At 39.0% G+C, this 19,417-nt stretch overlaps 1 protein-coding gene across 7 annotated transcripts in view; it reads left to right on the forward strand.

Moving 5' to 3' along the window:
- Positions 1–11,402, forward strand: part of PSD3 (pleckstrin and Sec7 domain containing 3) — a 185,849-nt gene extending 174,447 nt beyond the window's left edge. For 6 of the 7 annotated variants that reach the window (XM_039350978.1, XM_039350976.1, XM_039350977.1 and 3 more), the window contains one exon: positions 2,928–3,143. In XM_039350978.1, the coding sequence (XP_039206912.1) occupies positions 2,928–3,143 (216 nt within the window). Of the gene's footprint in view, positions 1–2,927 lie in introns of all 7 variants that reach the window. The other variant, XM_039350975.1, reaches the window with a different exon arrangement.
- The last annotated feature ends 8,015 nt before the right edge of the window (positions 11,403–19,417 follow it).

Raw genomic sequence — 19,417 nt, forward strand, 5'->3', positions numbered from 1 at the left:
TTCTGTTTTTCTTTTTAAGTAAGCAAATACCTTTATAATGATGACCCAGCAGAGCACAGGTTGTCTAGTAAAGCATAAATGTAGAATGGTGGACCGGATGTGTATTTGCTTTGTTTGAACTAGGCCAGGGGTAGGCAACCTTGGCTCAGGGATTCCTGGCTCAGGAATTCTGGGAGCTGAAGTCCACAAGTTATAAAAGAGTCAAGGTTGCCTACTCCTGAACTAGGCTGTTAGTTTTTGAAGAATCAGTCTATAATAATTTAGGAAGACAGTGATATTCTCATGTTACTCTTGCCTTTTTAATTCTGCTTCTTTGTCTTCATTTGACACTGGCATTTCCTCCATTCTTTATAGGGTTAACCTATGCAGGAAGTTTCCTCTCTTAGTCATTTGAATTACAAGGAACTACCTATATGCCACTAGGGATGGAACAACAGTAATGGATGCCATTTCTGGATGGCAGTGACTGACTACTATAAGGAATAGGGTTTAAGTTCTGGAGTTGAGCTAAATTATAGGCAGTGCTATTCTACACTTTTCTAGAGCCATGGTTTTCAATGTTTTAGTTCCCAACAAACCATTTATATATGGATTATATATGGATTAGCCTGTGCAGCAATTAACACACTGGGTCAGTCTTGGGTCAGTCATGTTCTTGGGTCAATCTTCCTCACAGGGTTGGTGTGGGGATAAATGAAGGGAGCCTTAAGCTCCTAAAGAAAAGGCAGAGTTAGAACGCAGTATTGCAGGCAAACTCTGCCCACAGCCTGGAGTTCAATTCTGACCGTTCAAGGTTGACTCAGCCTTCCGTTCTTCCAAGGTTAGTAAAATGAGGACCCAGATTGTTGGGGGCCATATGTTGACTCTGTAAACTGCTTAGAGAGGGCTGTAAAGCACTATGGAGTGGTATATAAGTCTAAGTGCTATTGCTATATAGACTTAATAGATAAAAAAATGAAAATTCATTAGAATATCACCTGAGAAACATTTTTAAAAGAAAGCTGCTTACTTATTTGTTTGTTTGTTTGTTAATTTAAATTTATATGCAGCCCATCTTGTATCCAAAGATTCTTTGTGACTTACAGCATAAAAACATTGAAAAACATTAAAAAACACAGTAGATCAAAACATCAACGGATTAAAAAACCATGAATACAACATGGCAAAGAAGGGAGTCAGACACACCAGGGGTGGGGTGGGGTGGGGTGGGGTGGGGTAGGGAAGATGGGGTTGAATTTTAATTAGTCAACTACTTCCAGTATGAAGTTCTCCCATTGGGTCCTCAAGCCATCTGGTAGAGCCAGGTCTTAAGGTTCTTAGGAAACATCAGGAGGGTGGGAACTAGTCTCACCTCAGTGGATAAGATGTCCCAGAAGGCGGGAGCTATAAAAAAAAGGTTAGATTAAAAATTTGGAATAGAGGGAGAAAAACTCCAAGGCTGAAGAATAGTTGCTAGATGACAGTCATCATTTGTGGCACCATTTCCTCGCTGTTCAGATCTCCAGCTTATTCATTATCTGATGAAGCATAATCAGTTCAAAATGCTATCAGCATTCACCTCACTAGTTCCGTATTGTTGAGTGACATGCTCATATAATTATTTGTCTTTTCACCATTGCTGGAAGTATAAATACTAAGCACATGACTATTTCATTTAACTGTCAAATTGATTTTTCTTGTAATCCATCTCTTCCAAGGCTTTCGAAAGCTCATCCGCAACCATTGCTTTTTCTCTTGTGTTCTTTTAAAAAAGCCTTGAAATCTTCCTGCATTTGTATAGCAATGCTTACCTGAGTCATGCTTTGAAATTACAGAAAGCCCTTCGTTGGAGAGCACAATTTTGACAATAAGCTTCCCTTTAAAGAATGTAGGGCATTTGGTAGAACTTCATCAAAATTTGTCATGATTCATTGGGAAGGTTCAGAATGCATGTCAATAAATAAGTAATCCTAGAAATTCTAGCATCTTCATTTTGCACCTTTTAAAAGCCTTTTTCTGAATTCTGATTAATCACCACTAGTTATCTGATTTAATCACGCCACCAATGAGTGAAGCTGCAGATGAAACTGCCACAATACAGAGGAGTCGTGGTTTTCTAGAGAGTGAACAGATTCAGCCATTGGCATTTTCAAAAATATGTTAAATCTTCTTTTACGCTTTGTATTTGGTGCCTGTTGGGCTCAGAAATTTGTGGCAGTGAAGTGATACATGAAAACGCAACAGTCTGCCTGGCTGAAGACCAGCAATGGCATCTTTTACAAATAATTAGAAATCCATACCATACTGAAACACATGGCATAGAGAAAAACTTAAGTTCAATCTGTAATGATTATTTAGACATCAAAATGCTAAATCATAATATTCATAATCTGCATGAAAAGATGAATACCTAGTAAATTAAACTTCTGAATTGTATAAGTAAATGTGTCTCCATTTGCCATTGCTGAATTTTCTACTTTACATAGTGATCAGGTGGGCATAAAATGAGAGGGATTCTATTGTTTTCAGAAAGCATTTCTTTTTCCAGATTAAGTTGGGATAAAGGGGGAAGTATAGGAAAGGACAAGTTGAGGCAACAATAACGATCCTTCTTATTAGTCTGCCTAAGTCTTGTGTGTAGACTGAAGATCCTTACTAAATGTAAGGAGAAAGTTGTTCCACACTCTTAAATCCACTACTTTGGACAAGATTCTTTGCCTTTCCTTTCAAAATACAAGATTCAAAATTCAAATGCTTCTCCTGAGAAAGAGCCAACACACATCCTTCGGTTTTCAGTTAGCAGGATATACTTCTGAATGCTCTTGTTACTCACTAGCTAATATTGCTCTGCTGGCTTACTTGCTAGGCATCCAATTTGTTGTGAATTATTTCCATACACATCGTAGAAGTGACACTATAGACCGAGTCTTTTCTTTCTTTTTTTCCAGAAAACCCGTTATGAAATCTACGTGTCTCTTCTCAAAGAAGGAGCAGGAAAGGAGCTGCTGAGTACCAGTGAGATTGATGGTCCTGGACTGAAGAAATGCCACTCCAGCCCTTCATTAAATCAGGAGTCTCCTGTTAGTGCCAAGGTGAAGCGTAATGTCTCTGAGAGGAAGGACTATCGACCGGAAACTCCCAGTATCAAGCAGAAAGTTACTTAAGAAAACTAAGGCAGGCTGAAGGATCACACACCGCTCTCTCTCTCTTTGATAATAACCTGTCCTTTGCGAAACAAACAAAAATTAACACATCTGCCTGAATGGGTGTTAGTGACATTTTTCAGTTGTAAATTTTGTTGTTTCTGTACAGGTTGTTGGAAATGTTTTGGCTTCTAACTTGCATTTGTCTAGTTAAGTTATCATAGAGCAATTGATCCAGTCCTCCTTTTTCTCAAAAACATTGGAATGGGACAGGAGAGATGTCATGGTATATTTATCTCTCTGTCATATGTTGGTCTTCTTTTGTTGGCTTGTAATTTTCATCTGAACTGCTGCTGCTGCTGTTCGGCCGTGGGGGAATGTCAAGACAAATGGAGCTTATCAACTTGTTAAGCCTTGTCAGCGGATAAGCTAAGATGTAAAAGAGACTGGGTACAAAAATGTTCATGTGTTGCCAAGCTCGATAACAACACGTTGTGGAAGATACGCCAGTAACTAGATTATTGAGTGATCAGTCATTGTGATAAACTTTATGAGTTACCAAGTTAATATTTAGATGAAGACCTTCAGTGAGTAGAAATGATTTCAACCGAAACAGGTCTTATTTTTTTCATGTTTCTGGATAGAAACTTTCTACCATAACCGTCTCTGTTCTATCTGCACACAATGCTACCCTAATGATTCTCAACAGCAAATAATCATATATTCGTTGTATTGATATCAGTAGCATGTAATGTTTTTGTTCAGTTGGCATTACGATCCTCCTTCAGATGTTTAAGTATTTTCAGGCACTTTATAAACTAGTTGATCGAAATCTGGTATCATTGCAGTCCCCATTTGCTAACCAACAGTTCCCCTATGCTATAGAATTACCTAACAGAGATGTCTGTCTATCCCCATACCAATATTGTATTTCCTGATTTAAAAAAAAAATATAGCCCAAGAACTCTCTCATTATTACAGTTCCTAGAGTGGTCTCATTCCCATTGCAGAGGATGGTGTTACATCTGACTCTTCCTGGGGGTGAGAAACATCTTGCAACGTAAACCAAAGAGAAAAGAAATAACCAGAATAACAGAGGATTAAGTTATAATTAGGAGCCATGGAAAAAGGCTTTCTAGGGAATAAGAAGTTTGGAAAATTGTGGAAGGGCACCTCGTTAAACCCAGAAATGGCAGCTCAAAGATAAGAACACATGCCCTAGAGGGGCATTATTTTCTAGGCGGAGTTGGTACATTTCTTTGCCCACTTTTTGAAGAGGATACATTGTGTAAAAAAAGACACATCCCCTAGGCTCTGTCAGGCTGGGAGATAAGAAAAGGACAGGGTGACACATGTGAAAGCTCTGAATTAGGATCCTAAATTTAGAATACTAAATAAAAGCTGTCAGTAGTCAGGACATTCTTTATAAGTGCAATTAAAGTATTGTTCTATTTTAGTACCGGTAACTTGTGGCTCTTTAGATGCCACAAATATTATAGTTCCCAGCATCAATCACTATTAGAAAGCTGTACCTGCTAAATAAGGTGCACATCAGAAGCTCATTAAGATAGGACTCTCTTACCACCTGTAACTAAGAAAAATTTCCTTCATTTTTCAGTCATGATTTATCATTTTATGTGATGAATACTAAATTGATATTTATGCTGCTGGATAAATTGCTAGTGCCTGCCAAAATAGAAAGATTCCCCCCCCCCCAAAAAGTGGCAAATGTTTCTGAATCCAGTATTTTTCATCAAGAGTTCAGAAAAGCCAGCAGACTGCCAGCCTTGTTGAAATGAAAAGAGGTGGCAGTAAAATGATGGGACGGATTTACATCATCTTTTTTAAAAAGTGGGAAGGAAGGGGTTGTGTTAGTTCAGTGTATGCTTTGTACTAATGGAGTACAGGGGAAAAAATGAGGCTGTAAAAAGTTTGGGAAGGAGACCTCGGTAAGGCTGGGGAGAGATACATATGAGAAATGTTAAACTTATCCCTTGAAAACAGAGAAACTACTTTTTTCTCTGCACATGTGTGAGACAGTAATACTATATTAACACTATATATGGTGTTTACATAGCTAAAGTAGACTAAGCTGAGTTATTCAAGAGCCCTTCTAGGTCGGTTGGCGGTTAGCCTCCATGACTGTTTGTTGAGTGTTACTGATGGTGTTGGCAGATTCTAGGATAGCAGGGTTTTTAGTTTTGCATTTTGGAATGACTACACTACAGCATAGTAGGAATTATCCGGTGTGGGCGATTATTCCTTTCACCCATTGCACTAAGTTCAAGTTTATTTTAATCAAACTCCGTTGTGCCGACCATAATGGCTAGTTTTGCCAATATACTGAGCCAAAGTCAAAATGAAATACCCCATGGCATAAAACAATGTGGTGAACCCATCTACACGGTGACTGACTCAATATTTCTTCATATAAACACGCACTTGAAAAAAGGATCAGTGGGGGAAAACAGTGGTTGCTCTTTGTTGCTCTTGCAGATCAACAAGCTTTATAAGATTTTGGAGTAACCCACGTGGCAGCCAGGCAACGGATTAGATATACTCCACTCATCTAGTAGAGTCAATGCCAATTAGTTACATGGACTTTTTGAGGGCTTAGTACGAGTTTGGTCAAGATTGCATACAAAGATTGGAGAGGATATTAAATTGAGCTCCTGGAGGAAAAGCAGGATATAAAACAAACAAACAAACAAACAAACAAACAAATGCATTTCCTCCAATTGCAAAACCTCTCCTCCCCCCACCCCCTCCTTAGAATATTAGGTATTTTTTTATTTGTGTGAAACTGTGGGTTGCTCCATAGTCTGGATTTGATTCAGAGATTACTCAGTCAGTTGGAAAGTAGGGAGCATGATTTAGGATAAGAGCCTTAGTACAGAAAGAAGAAACCACCACCTAGCTGGATCTCTGTGCTCAAAAGGAGAGAGATTGCAATTTTCTCCATGCACATAATGACATGTCAGAATTAACTGTCTGTATTCATGTTTCCATTTTCTCTCCCCCCCCCATCCCGTACTCCTTTCACTTTCTAAGAATCAAGCCTGTTAGGCTTAATATTAAAAGTACGGTTCTTGAAAGAGGTTTGATAACAGTTGGGCGCCTTCTGCTTTTTTTACTGGATTCTTTTGTGATGCTTCCAGAAGGCTGAAACAAACCCCAAGATGGCTATTCAAATCACACAATTAAAAGCTGGAATGAGCTTTATATGCACACTTGCTCACAATGTGCACCGTGATGACTGTTGCCTTGGGGAAATAGCAGTGCAGCCAATAATTGAAATGCTGCAATTCATGAATGTATTTGTGTCTATTTCTTTTCAGAAGCAGAGGGGCATTCAAATTATTTATTACTTCCAAGGTGCCTATGGTGGCGGCAGGCAGAGGGTGTGCTGTAAATTACCAAGAGTGCAGTCAGTTCTTCCCTGAAATAAGGGGTCAAGCAGGCTTTGGCTTTGTTACAACCTTAGTAGGTAGCTCAGTAATTTTTCACAGAGGAATAAGTCTGCTTTTACGTTACATTTACTTATAGAGCAGAACATCAGGCATTGCACTTGTGAACCTATCTGGATTTAACATAAAGCTGCCTTTTTGTTGATGTGTTGACTGCAGTCATTGATGATTAAGCTTCTCCTATATAACCACGGAGCCATGTTATGAGCCAGCTTTTACAAATAAAGAACGGTATTTTTTTTTTCTGCTCACTTGAAAACTAAATTGTAGTTACACTTACCTTGCATGGGAGATATGGGTGCACTGCTGATGTGGATATCCACATCTAGGCAAGGGCATGCATCACAATACAATAGTTGCCTATGCTCTTGTGAAATATTTATATTGATAGGTGCAGTTATAATTAGGTCTTTTGCGATTAGAAGGTTTTGGCTGGCGTTGGATAGGGACTAGGTACTTATGTTAACTTTTGCTGTATTTCTGTTTTTCTGTTTGCAAGCATTGGCACATGGGCATTCAAATTCTATATATATAAAATCCTTATGGTCAGGGTCTATGGTAAGAAGCTCCTATAGTAGTGTATGCACTCGTCTCTGGTTATATTTTTATATGTCAAAGGTTTTCCTAATATTACTTCACTTTGCCATTGAAGCTTGTGGTAAAATAGCCAAATCTCTTACAACCATATGGCTTTTTTTTTTTTTTTAAACATCCCTAGGGATCACTTTTTCAGTCCCAGGGGTTTTGAAACTTGGGTGGGTATGGATAATTGTATATGATCTAAAAATTGCTCATGAAATTCTGCAGCTCATATCAGCAATTACAATACCCTTGGGAATAGGCTTGCAGGCTAGATCCCTTGATATTTAAACTATTGCTGTGTCTGGAAGCAGCGAGAACAGCTTTCCAGAACAGAGTTGCCCTCTCTGTCTCGCATTGTGTGTCCTTTGCCAGTTTCACAATGTCTTTATTTTTAAGTCTTGCTCTTCAGTTTTGACCCACCGGATCGGTTATCACTCCAATAACTGCATTCCATAAGACAGCAGCATTGTGGCCTCCAGAGCCCCAACAAGCATAGCTGATTTTCCTTCCGGATTACAAACTTCCAAGCTGAACTCTTGTGTAGTTGATACCCAGCCCAGTTAGATTATTGTAACTTTTTAAAGTCCTTGGAGGTGTGCATCACTGAATTCAATTCAGCTAGGCTGAGATTTTAAGTCCTATTTATTGCACTGAGTCGAATGCATTTTGAAGGAGAGAAACAAGTAAGCTCTTATTTTAACAGATTGCGCCCCCCCCCCTTGGTTGCATTTGCCTGTTATTTTTCTTAGATGTGTTTTCTTTTAGACCCTTATAGTGGTATCTTGCAGTGTTTATATTATTTGAGACGTGTTTTGAGCCAGATTAGAAGTTCTTTTCAAGGGGAATCTCTGGGTGGTACATTAATTCCATTTAATTTTCATTTGTACAATATGCTCCCAGTTTTATTTTCTGCAAAGCTGCAATGCATTCACACTCTGTAACAGACTGAGATGTCTAAAAATCAGCACTTTAGTTTAAATTCTGTTTAAATTGTTTAAGGTTGCTTTATCTCAGCATATCCAAATTTTTAAAGTATAACTTTAACAGCACTGTACTGGAATTTAAAGAAATTAACAGATACAGTGGCATGTTTTAACTAAGTTCTGAATCTTTATGTTCGTAAGCAAGCCTCATCTTTCAGTTTTAGATCTCCATCTGCATATATTATGTGTCCAAAGTGTTGTGAGGATTTCTAGAAAAATATTTCAAGTATTTTTACTGTTCTGGGTATGTTTGAATGTTAAGAATTGTTATAGTTTGAACCCTGCTTTTCATTTTGAGTTTGCATTAAGGTGATCAGTATAAAATTATCTGTATGCAATGAGAAAGATCATTTGGGGAGGGGAAATCTTTTGGAGATATCACCAGGGAAATTAGGCTAAGACTATGACACAAACAATTTTTAATTTTTTCCAATTGAAAAAAAATGAAAAAAATAATTTTAACATTGGCCATTGTCTTTTCAAAATTATGGAAGTGTATTTTTTTAGAAGCAGGATAGAGATCATGCTGCTTATATTTATTACCTATAATGGGAGAATTTGAATAATTTGGCAATACTGAAATTAAAATACATCTTGCATTAGTAATGCATATCATTCCTTTTAAGTGAATTTCTCTTATGTGCTATGCAGTTATTGTGATTGAAAATATTGCAGGTTTGGCTGAACTGATTGGAATTTCTGGAAATTTTATTTATAAGCTTTAGGAAGTTTGAACTGTTAATTTATTAGAGACTAGTGTTTTTTCCTTATTGCCCATATTTAACATTGACTATGTGATTTATCAGGGGCAATCATGGTTTCTTAAATCAAGAAATTATTGGTTCCTCAATAGGTTCTTCCTGGGAAATTGGGAAAAGGTTTGTAAGGAGGTTAGTCTGCTATTCAACTGTACAGTTTTGAAAAATTTGATCAAGTATACCATATATAATTACCTAGAACTGAGTGATAAGTTTGCATGAAGGGTGGATTATATTCAGTTCTCAGTATCTTCCAGCTAAAAGGTTTTCAGATTACAAAGCTTTGGAAGGAAAAAAAAAATCCTTGAAATGTGAGGGAGCACATTTGGAAAACATATTGCAACTACGTGAGGGAATATTCTAATTCAGTCCGTGGCAGAAATTTACAACATTCACTGAGCCCAAACTATTTCTGAGTCCATTGAAAACTTCTTGCTCATCTCTGGCTTGTATAGACACAGCAATGCAACATTTTCTTTAAATAGCAATTCCTGTTATCTCCAAACCAGCAAGACATTCACCCACATTGGCTGGGGATTATAGGAATGGCAATCCCAGAAACTTGAACAGTGCCAGATCAAAGATTAGGATTAAGTGAGAAGCCTCACCTAAAATTAAATTAGAACTAAAACTCATCAAGTATATTTGAATGTAACTAGCGTATCTGTGTGTCTCAACAGACTATATGTTATTACTGTAGAGATACAGTGTGGATAAAAACCAATTTGTTTCATTCTTAACAAAGATGGAATTTATACTTGATTATTTTCTGATAAGGAGACACAGAAGAGATAATGTGGCTTCTTCCACTGGTTCCAGATGAGCTGGCCTCAGTAATAGTTGTGGCTTATATTTAAAATTTTGCTGTGATTAGTTTATCTTTCTGTCTTGAAGTGACTGAAAATATAGCAGCCATCTTTGATCAGCAGAGTTCTGCATCACCTCTTTTGCAGAGTTTTAAGAACCTTGCATATTTGTTTTCCATCTGTATCACTTGAAGAAGAAGCATGGCTGACATTTGCAACAGCTCTGAGGCTCAGTTTATATTTGTCATTTTTAACAAATTAGATTGCCTCTAGGTGAACTCTCTGCACCATTCTTCTATGATTATTTACATAATCACCTGCAGTATAGTTCTCTGTAAAATCTGATTGTGTACACATATATGATATTTGTTCTTCTTAAGAGTTTAAAGAAGCTTTACATGGTAACAAATCAGCAGAAGTAGAACATACTAGCAGAAGTAGAACATATAAATCCATCTGGCCAATGTACAAGTGCTCTAGTTTACCCCATTTCCCTGAAAGTGTAAAAGAGAATCAACAGGAAATGTGTGCTGTGTTTTTGCTTCTTTACATCTGTGGCACTTTATTTTTCCACTGGAATTAAAGAACAAAACTACTAGATCGGATGCAAGTTGCTCTATTTCTTCAAAGACCAAGTCTTGTGAAAGCTTCACTATAGAACAGAAAAGGCATCTCATTTTATTTTACCTCATGTCAGCCTGGAAGATTGGTCAAGATTTTAAGTGCAAGGAAGAGATCCTCTGTTTTTTATAATGTTGGTTCTTCTGAGACCTGTTCAAAAGAATTAAAATGGAAGACAGACCCCTTCAATATTCCCCACACTGAGAGATGGTCCACTGAAAGAGAGAGAGTTGCTTACTTCCACTGGCCTTTTGATGCTGAAACAAGGAAAATAGGGCATATCTTATAAAAGAAGGGATGAAATGGGTGATCCTAAATCAGTGTTCTTCAAACTTGGCCTCTTTGCATCATGTGGTTAAAAAACAACATACAGGTTGTTGTTGTTTTTTAAAGTTCATTGTGGCAAGTGTGAAGAAGGATTCTGGGCAGTCATTTGATTCCCTGTGATTTGAATGTGCGAGGTTCCATTCCTCCCACAGTTAGCAACAATTGGTATACCATACTTGAAGCTGAAGCTTTTCACAATTTCATATGCAGTAGCTGCCATCAAAATGATTTGTCCTTACTGCATTGGTACAAGTTTATATAATGTGATTTTTCTGGGAAATGGAAGTTGAGCAGAGGCATAATTCAAGGCAGTTATTAGAGGAAGGTAACAAAATATTGGTTGAAATTCCTTGCTCAAGACGTACCTTTAAGTTATTTCCAAGAGTAATTGCCTCTCTATGTCCCTATGTAAAACCCAAGCAACAATTGCCCTCAGACTGTAGCTTATGCTTATTTTGATTCCTTTCCCTCAAGTGGAGCCTGAATAGCAAAACCAAAACTCAAAAATGAATTACCCAAGTCTTCATTATCTAACCTATAAGCTACTCTTCCTGTAAATGTTGATGTTTCCCAACTATCCACTGGGCAATTAAACTGTTAATCAGGCTTTTCTGAAATATAGAGTGGATTATGTTCTGAAATATAGAGTGCTGAGCAAAAGCCAGAAATGAGGACCTGGGGGAAGAGGAAGGACCTTGCCTAAAAATCTTAATTACTCCCCAGGGGAACACAAAGAGGCAACCCAAACCTCCTTTCTCCATACAGTTAGCCAAAGAATCCAAAAACCTTTTGATACAGTAAATACACTCCTGTTTTTGGACTACAGCCGTGTTTCTCAACCTTGACAATTTTAAGGCATGTGGACTTCAACTCCCAGAATTCCACAGCCAGCATTGCTGGCTGTGGAATTCTGGGAGTTGAAGTCCACATGCCTTAAAATTGTCAAGGTTGAGAAACACTGGACTACAGGAAAATACATAGTTCAGTCTGAAGGGCATCAGGTTAGGATAGGCTGCCCTGTCAGTTAATCATAGAATTTCCCTTGAAATCTCCATTCCCTTTTTTTCAGGTACTGCAAAGGCAATTTCACATTAAATGAAGGCACTTAGAGAGATCCTTCACTATATGGAAGAAGGACTCTCACTTATGTGGATATTGTTTTTATATATCATTGAAATAATATTTTCAAGATTAAGTTTACATTTGTTTTAATTTTTCTGTACATACAGTAAATACATTTCCCTATTTTACCATTGTTAAGAGTTAACCCTTTACAGTCTGCGGACAATTTGCTAGAAAAGCTGTGAGATACTATACTCTCTTCTCATCTCCTTTTGTGTGTTCATATTCGTAATGATTACTATCTTTCTTTTTAATAAGTTGACATAATGTTGTTTTGGCACAACAAAGCCTAAACATTATTTTTATGTTTCTGACAATGAACAAACCAGTGAAGGATTTCACATATGTATATGATATATGTATATGTAAAAAAAAAATTAGAAAAGAAATAAACCAAATGTATTTCAACTGCTGAAGCCGATTGCCCTTATTTGGAATCACAGTTTCTTATTGCTTACAAAAATGGCAGCAGTATCTCCTGTTTTCACTTACTTTGATCATCCTCAGATGGAAAATCATGGACAATAATAAAGCCCGAACCCAGAGTTTAAACAGTAAATGAAGTCATTATTCATTTATTTATTAATATACTACATCTCCAAGTTTTTCTGTGTTCAGTACCTCGGGTGGATATCTTCGGGAAGATAAGAAATATTTTATATTTTCCCATGCAAAGTAGCTGCTAGAATCTGGTTGAAAGAGACGTTTTAGTTTTTCTGATTTCCACAATGATGGATATATCTAACGGGCCCCACTTCTTTCCAATTAATGCTGATCCTGCTTAGATTCTGGTGCAAGATATTCAAGGCTGCCAGAAGGTGTAGAAGTTTGCTTATGTCATAAAGAAAACTGAAAACAAGGATGAAGAACTGGGCAAAGTACTACAGATAATGGTGGCAAACATATATACACATGCTTGTGTGGCTGTTAAAAATCCCACACACATATTTTTTCTCTCTTTCTTTCTTTCTTTCTTTCTTTCTTTCTTTCTTTCTTTCTTTCTTTCTCTTTCTTTCCATTTATTCGTTCATTCATGCCTAATTCTTGGCTATTGACTAATCAAGCATTTTACTTATTAGACTCTCTCTCTCTCTCTCTCTCTCTCTCTCTCTCTCTCTCTCTCTCTCTCTCTCTCTCTCTCATGGAGACTTTCAGATTTCCACCATAGCTGTTGTGGAAAAGTAACCAAGACTAAAAACAGTAGGGCCGTACTCAGCATATGGTCTCAATGGAACTGCATCTACATGGAGGGAAGTGTGTAGTGGGGTGTCCCAGTACTCTGTTCTAGGCCCAGTGCTCTTCAACATTTTAATCAACGATTATATGGGAATTCATCAAATTTGCAGACAACACCAAGCTGGCAGGAATAGCCAACACTCCAGAAGACAGGCTTAAGATACAGGAGGAAAGGGACAGACTTGAACACTGGGCACTATCTAACAAAATGAAATTCAATGGTGAAAAAAGCAAGGTTCTACATTTAGGCAAGAAAAACCAAATGCACAGGTATAGTATAGGGGGTACCTTGCTCAATAGTAGCAACTGTGAGAGGGACCTCAGAGTCCTAGTGGACAATCACTTTGATATGAGCCAGCAGTGTGCTGCAGCTGCCAAAAAAGCCAACACAGTGCTAGGCTGCATTAACAGAGGGATAGAATCAAGATCATGTGAAGAGTTAATACCACTTCACAATGCCTTGGTAAGGCCACACTTGGAATACTGCATCCAGTTTTGGTCACCAGGATGTAAAAAAGATGTTGAGACTCTAGAAAGAGTACAGAGAAGAGCAATAAAGATGATTAGAGGTCTGGAGGCTAAAACATATAAGGAATGGTTGCTGGAATTGGGTATGCCTAGTCTAATGAAGAGAAGGATAAGGGGGGACATGATAGCAGTGTTCCAATATCTCAGGGGCTGCCACAAAGAAGAGGGAGTCAAGCTATTTTCCAAAGCACCTGAAGGCAGGACAAGAAGCAACAGATGGAAACTAATCAAGGAGAGAAGCAACCTAGAACTAAGAAGAAACTTCCTGACAGTTAGAACAACTAACCAGTGGAATAATCTGCTTCCAGAAGTGGTGAATGCTCCAACACTGGAAGTTTTTAAGAAGAGACTGGACAGCCATTTGTCTGAAATGGTATAGGGTTTCCTGCCTGAGCAGAGGGTTGGACTAGATGACCTCCAAGGTCCCTTCCAACTTTACTATTACTATTATTACTATTATTATTACTATTATTATTACTATTATTGTTGTTGTTATTATTATTGTTGTTGTTATTCAGTTCTGTAACATAGGGAGGACATACCAATGATGAAGTTACAGAAGGCTAACCACATGCATTGGTTTAAGCACCTATACTAGTTTAGCAAGAAGATGGAGGCAAGGAAGACAACAATGAATTATTTACAGGAAAATTCTTTACATACATGGCACTGAAGTAATATGTACTGTATTGTCAATCTGCTATGATGTCCACATTAAAAACATTTCTTAGAAAAAGCTGTTCATATCAAAAATGATTTGGGGTGTATGTGTCATGATGGAATTTAATGGACCTGAGTTGGTAACTCATAATTGAAGGTTTCCTGCAGAAAAGAATCACTCCTTTAAATCCACCAACTGATTGGGAATGAGCTATGTACCTTTCATAAAGAACAGGCAGTCTGGAGGAATAAAATACTCTATAATCCCCAAATCTTTAATAATATAAATAAATCATGTCAAAAAGGGAACATTATGTTTAAAGCATTTTTACAATGTTCCTCCAAAATGTCACCTGCCTGTTCTTTCTATTACAGTCTAAAAGTCATAACACAAAAGAAAAATGAATTGGGAGGCGGAAAAAAAAGATAAGGATCTTTATTGTCACTTTTCTGTGTATGTGTGTGTGTGTGTGTGTGTGTGTGTATATTGTCACTTTTCTGTGTATGTCTGTGTGTACACAAACACACACACACACACACACACATATATATATGTGTGTGTGTGTTGAAAAATTTCCATAAAAATACGACTCCTGGGCATGTTTATAGTATAAATAAAAATGCGAGCACCAGGAGAATATAGGTATAAAAATATACTTTACTAAAAGCTGCTGAGCTTTCATTTGGGAACTCCAAACATCATCAGGGCTAAGAAGCCAGTAAACAATGATGACTTAAATAGGTTTGGCTGACATTTGCACCCAGCTCCTGGACCGCGTCACTGGTCCCAGCCGGTCAATTTGTGTTCCAGATGTTTCTTTGTTACTCTCCTTGCATTTCCTTCTATCGTTCTTCCGGATCACTCCTTCTACCATTTTATTGCTGACACTCATCTCCTCCAAGACCCCTTTATCCTTCTTTCCTCCCATAGTATTAACTCTCATCCCATTTCCCTTTTCATTGTCCATTCTGGGGGCGTCCAATTCTCCTCTGTTGGTATTACAACCTTCTCTGGGATCACAGCCACACCCCCGCATTTCTCTCGACCACGGGGTGGCACCCTCCCTCTGCTCTACATCCTCTCCTCTCACCCCCCCCACCATCACAAGTGATATTCATACGGGCGCTACACATTTGGGCACCCATGCGCTCCTCCCTCACCCTGATGTTCTCCGTGTTCACCGCTTTCCACCGTTCCATCTGTTTATTATGCAATCGGGTGTTTACTCCACCTCTCTCTCCATCCTCCCCCCTCCGTGTCACACGCTGTTCGCTGCTGCTGCTGTGAACGGCATTCAAGTAGGCACTACGCATCCAAATCCCCATGCTCTGGATCCCTGCGCTCTCACCCCAGGGTACCATCTTCGAACAAGTTAAAGGGAAACCTATAGGCTCCCCCATTTCTAGCACTATAGCGGAAATAGTACTCCAACAGTTAGAACGCAGGGCTATGGCCTTATACCAACCCAAATTTTGGGTTTGGTATGTGGTCGACATGTTTGCAGTTGTTAAAAAACAACATGTAGCTACCTTTATGAGAACATTAAATTTGATCTCCTCTGACATTCAGTTTACAGTGGAGGAAGAAAAACAAGGCCATTTGGCCTTCCTGGACGTGTCAATATACCGCCAACCGGATGGGTCGTTACATACAGGGATGTTTCGTAAATCCACCCACACGGACAGAATACTCCACTATAGGAGCAATCACCCAGTGTCCCATAAGGCTAGCTGCATTAAAACATTGTTTAAGCGTGTGGACTCCCACTGCAGCACTGAGGAGTTTAAAAACGAAGAAAGAAAACACCTCTTCCATATCTGCCAACGCAATGGGTACCCTTTGAGGTTTATCAGACAGTATGGTACCATACCCCAGCCCCGAGATAACCAAAGGAGAGAGGAACCACCATTACAAAAAACGTGTGTCTCTCTACCATATATTAATAACGTCTCAGAAGCAACAGCCAGATTGTTGGCCCCCCATGGGATAGAAGTGGCCCACAGACCCAATCAGACATTACGGTCTAAAGTCATGTGCCCTAAGGACCCACTTCTTGCCATGGATAGATCAGCAGTAGTCTATAAAATCAATTGCAAGAACTGTGATGGCGATTATGTGGGTGAAACAGCTAAGCGTTTAAGAACTCGCCTGCATGAACATAAGCTAGCCATAAGAAGGGGCGAACAGCATTCTCAATTATGGATGCATATGGCACAACATGGCCACCAATTTGACTTTGTGAATGCTCGCATTATGTCTGAGGAGGCCACCAAAGGAAGCCGGCTACTGAAAGAGGCTTGGTATTCTAACAAAGACTCAGTCAATTGTCACATTGATTTACATCCAGCGCAACAAGCATTGAGGAAATGGGATTCCAACTACCATTCTAACCATCATAAGCAGTCTGACCGATGCTTACATGGCTGCAACCGTGACGAAGTACCTGACCTCCACCCTGAACAGGTACATGGAGCTTTGGCTAAGCCCCGACGCACCAGGAACACTTTCGTAATGCTCAATCAACGCCAACGTCATTGTGACGAACAACTGGGGGGTCCACTGTTGCCAAGCACATGTAACCACCCACCGATGGAGGACCCATGCCTTCCCCAATATCACCTTGATGGACCCCCACCCTTAAAGCACGATGACAGCAATGGAGAGTTTAGAAGATCCAGCAAGAGGATTTTGCAGCCCGACGCTGTGGAGGACGGTAACGAAGATCATGCGAAGAAAAAGGGGGGAGGAGAAGAACGAGAGAATGGCACAATCGCCCGGGCACACTGTGAAAGGGAGGGAGACAGTGTTTCATCCGGACCCACCGCAGATAAGGAGTATCTCCACCAACGACTTAGCCCCCCCCCCGGGACGAATATTCCAAAACTGTCTCGAAAATGGATACAAGAGGGGGGAGTGAGAGCACAGGGATCCAGAGCGTGGGGATTCGGATGCGTAGTGCCTACTTGAATGCCGTTCACAACGGCAGCGGCGAACAGCGTGTGACACGGAGGGGGGAGGATGGAGAGAGAGGTGGAGTAAACACCCGATTGTGTAATAAACATATGGAATGGTGGAAAGCGGTGAACACGGAGAACGATAGGGTGAGGGAGGAGCACATGGGTGCCCAAATGTGTAGCGCCCGTATGAATGTCACTTGTGATGGTGGGGGGGGGGGTGAGAGGAGAGGATGTAGAGCAGAGGGAGGGTGCCGCCCCGTGGTCGAGAGAAACGCGGGGGTGTGGCTGTGATCCCAGAGAAGGTTGTAATACCGACAGAGGAGAATTGGACGCCCCCAGAATGGACAATGAAAAGGGGAATGGGATGAGAGTTAATACTATGGGAGGAAAGAAGGATAAAGGGGTCTTGGAGGAGATGAGTGTCAGCAATAAAATGGTAGAAGGAGTGATCCGGAAGAACGATAGAAGGAAATGCAAGGAGAGTAACAAAGAAACATCTGGAACACAAATTGACCGGCCGGGACCAGTGACGCGGTCCAGGAGCTGGGTGCAAATGTCAGCCAGACCCATTTAAGTCATCATTGTTTAAGTTAACAAGATTGATACTATATGGTACCATGCTATTACAGAATCTAGTTCTTCGTTGGATATCCCAAGACACCCCAAGGCACTAATTTTAAACTTCATGGGTTCTTTAGGTTAGAAAGGAAATACATACCCTAATTTCTTTCTTTGGCTGATGTATGAGGCCAGGTTAGTCTCCACTTTGTCATGATTTTCTACCTGAGAAACAGCATCTCAGTAGCCTTTGGTCTCCTGAGAGAAAGATTACAAAAGAATCTGCTAGGTGGTTGATTAATACATTGGGAACAGGCATTGTAGGCAATTTGCAAAAGTGCCGCATTTGTTCAAGATGTTAAATAATTCAGAAAGTTGATTTTCCAAAAATATAAGTTGTTAATTATCAACACTCAGGATATATATTCCATATGTCAGATGAACATTTAGGCAATATCAAACCAATTTCAATTAAGCATATAATATTTTGTTCCATTTATACAAAAAAATTGTGAAGAAACATACTGGCAATGTTTTAATATATTTGAAAAAACTGGAATTACACTAGATTTGAAATTGCTGCTGCATGTTACATTTTTCCAAACAAAATTTAAGTCCACAAGTAATAACCTAATAGCTTATTTCTCTGGCAGAGAAGAACTACTATAATCATTGCTATTTTCACATTCAGTAGGCATGCAATAGATATGTATAAAAATGCAGAGGGAAGAGTTAAACAGTCAAGGGAACCATTTTGCACATGTATTAATCACTTAGGTTCCTTAAGTTTGGATGTAGGTCTCATCCATCTGTTTGACATTAATGCCATAAAAATATCTAGGTTAGCTTTCTATGGTCACAATGATGCTAATCTTATTTCAGCTACATGGAGCTAATTATACACAAATACATTTAGCCCTAAAGGGTGATGCAAAATTCCACCCGCCAGCCCATTAATTGTGGCTAGAATGGTTTGCATTTTTAAAAATTATCCCTGCCTGTTCCTTGCAAAATCTATAAGCAGCTCACAAAACAATAATCGAAACTCTCAGAGTCTGAGAAGGCTGCAACAGCAAATAAAAGAGAAATTACACAGAACAAAAACAGAATTAAATAGAATATAATTAGAATTCCAACACATTCCAGAATAGAATGAGATAGAAAGGAACCAAGAGATTAAAGAGAGAAAAAACAAAAAGCAGACTTTTAAAGTGGCAAACTTGGGATATTTAGATTGCATTCATTCAGTTGCCTCAGAGCAAGCCATTCAAGGCCTGAGTGGGATTAATTTTTGAAAAGATGGCTTTAGCAAATGTCTTTAGGGCTGATACAAAAGTGGCCATTCAAAAATAAAAGGCTGTTGAAGAGGGAGATGTAATAGTAACTGCTGGTGCTGAAAAAACAGTTTGTTGATTAATAATATGAAAAATGAGTTATGTGGAGTTGCTATTCGTGCAATTTTCTTTTAGGCCTGAGCAGAGGAAAAACAGGCAATGGATGCCCTTTCTGTCCAGTCATTTTGAACATTATAACGAACAGCCTCAAGCACTTGAATATCACCAAACATTTAACATCAAGTTGTCTCCAAACTTCGGTTGGGTGCAGTTGGGTTCAGTCTCATCCGATCCTTTGCTACAATAAAGAACAGATTTATCTATCATGCCATACATTTTGGATCATATTGCAAAG

Source organism: Crotalus tigris, unplaced genomic scaffold (genome assembly GCF_016545835.1).
Source record: "Crotalus tigris isolate CLP2741 ecotype Arizona unplaced genomic scaffold, ASM1654583v1 scf7180000018368.3068619, whole genome shotgun sequence".
Taxonomy (NCBI): domain Eukaryota; kingdom Metazoa; phylum Chordata; class Lepidosauria; order Squamata; family Viperidae; genus Crotalus; species Crotalus tigris.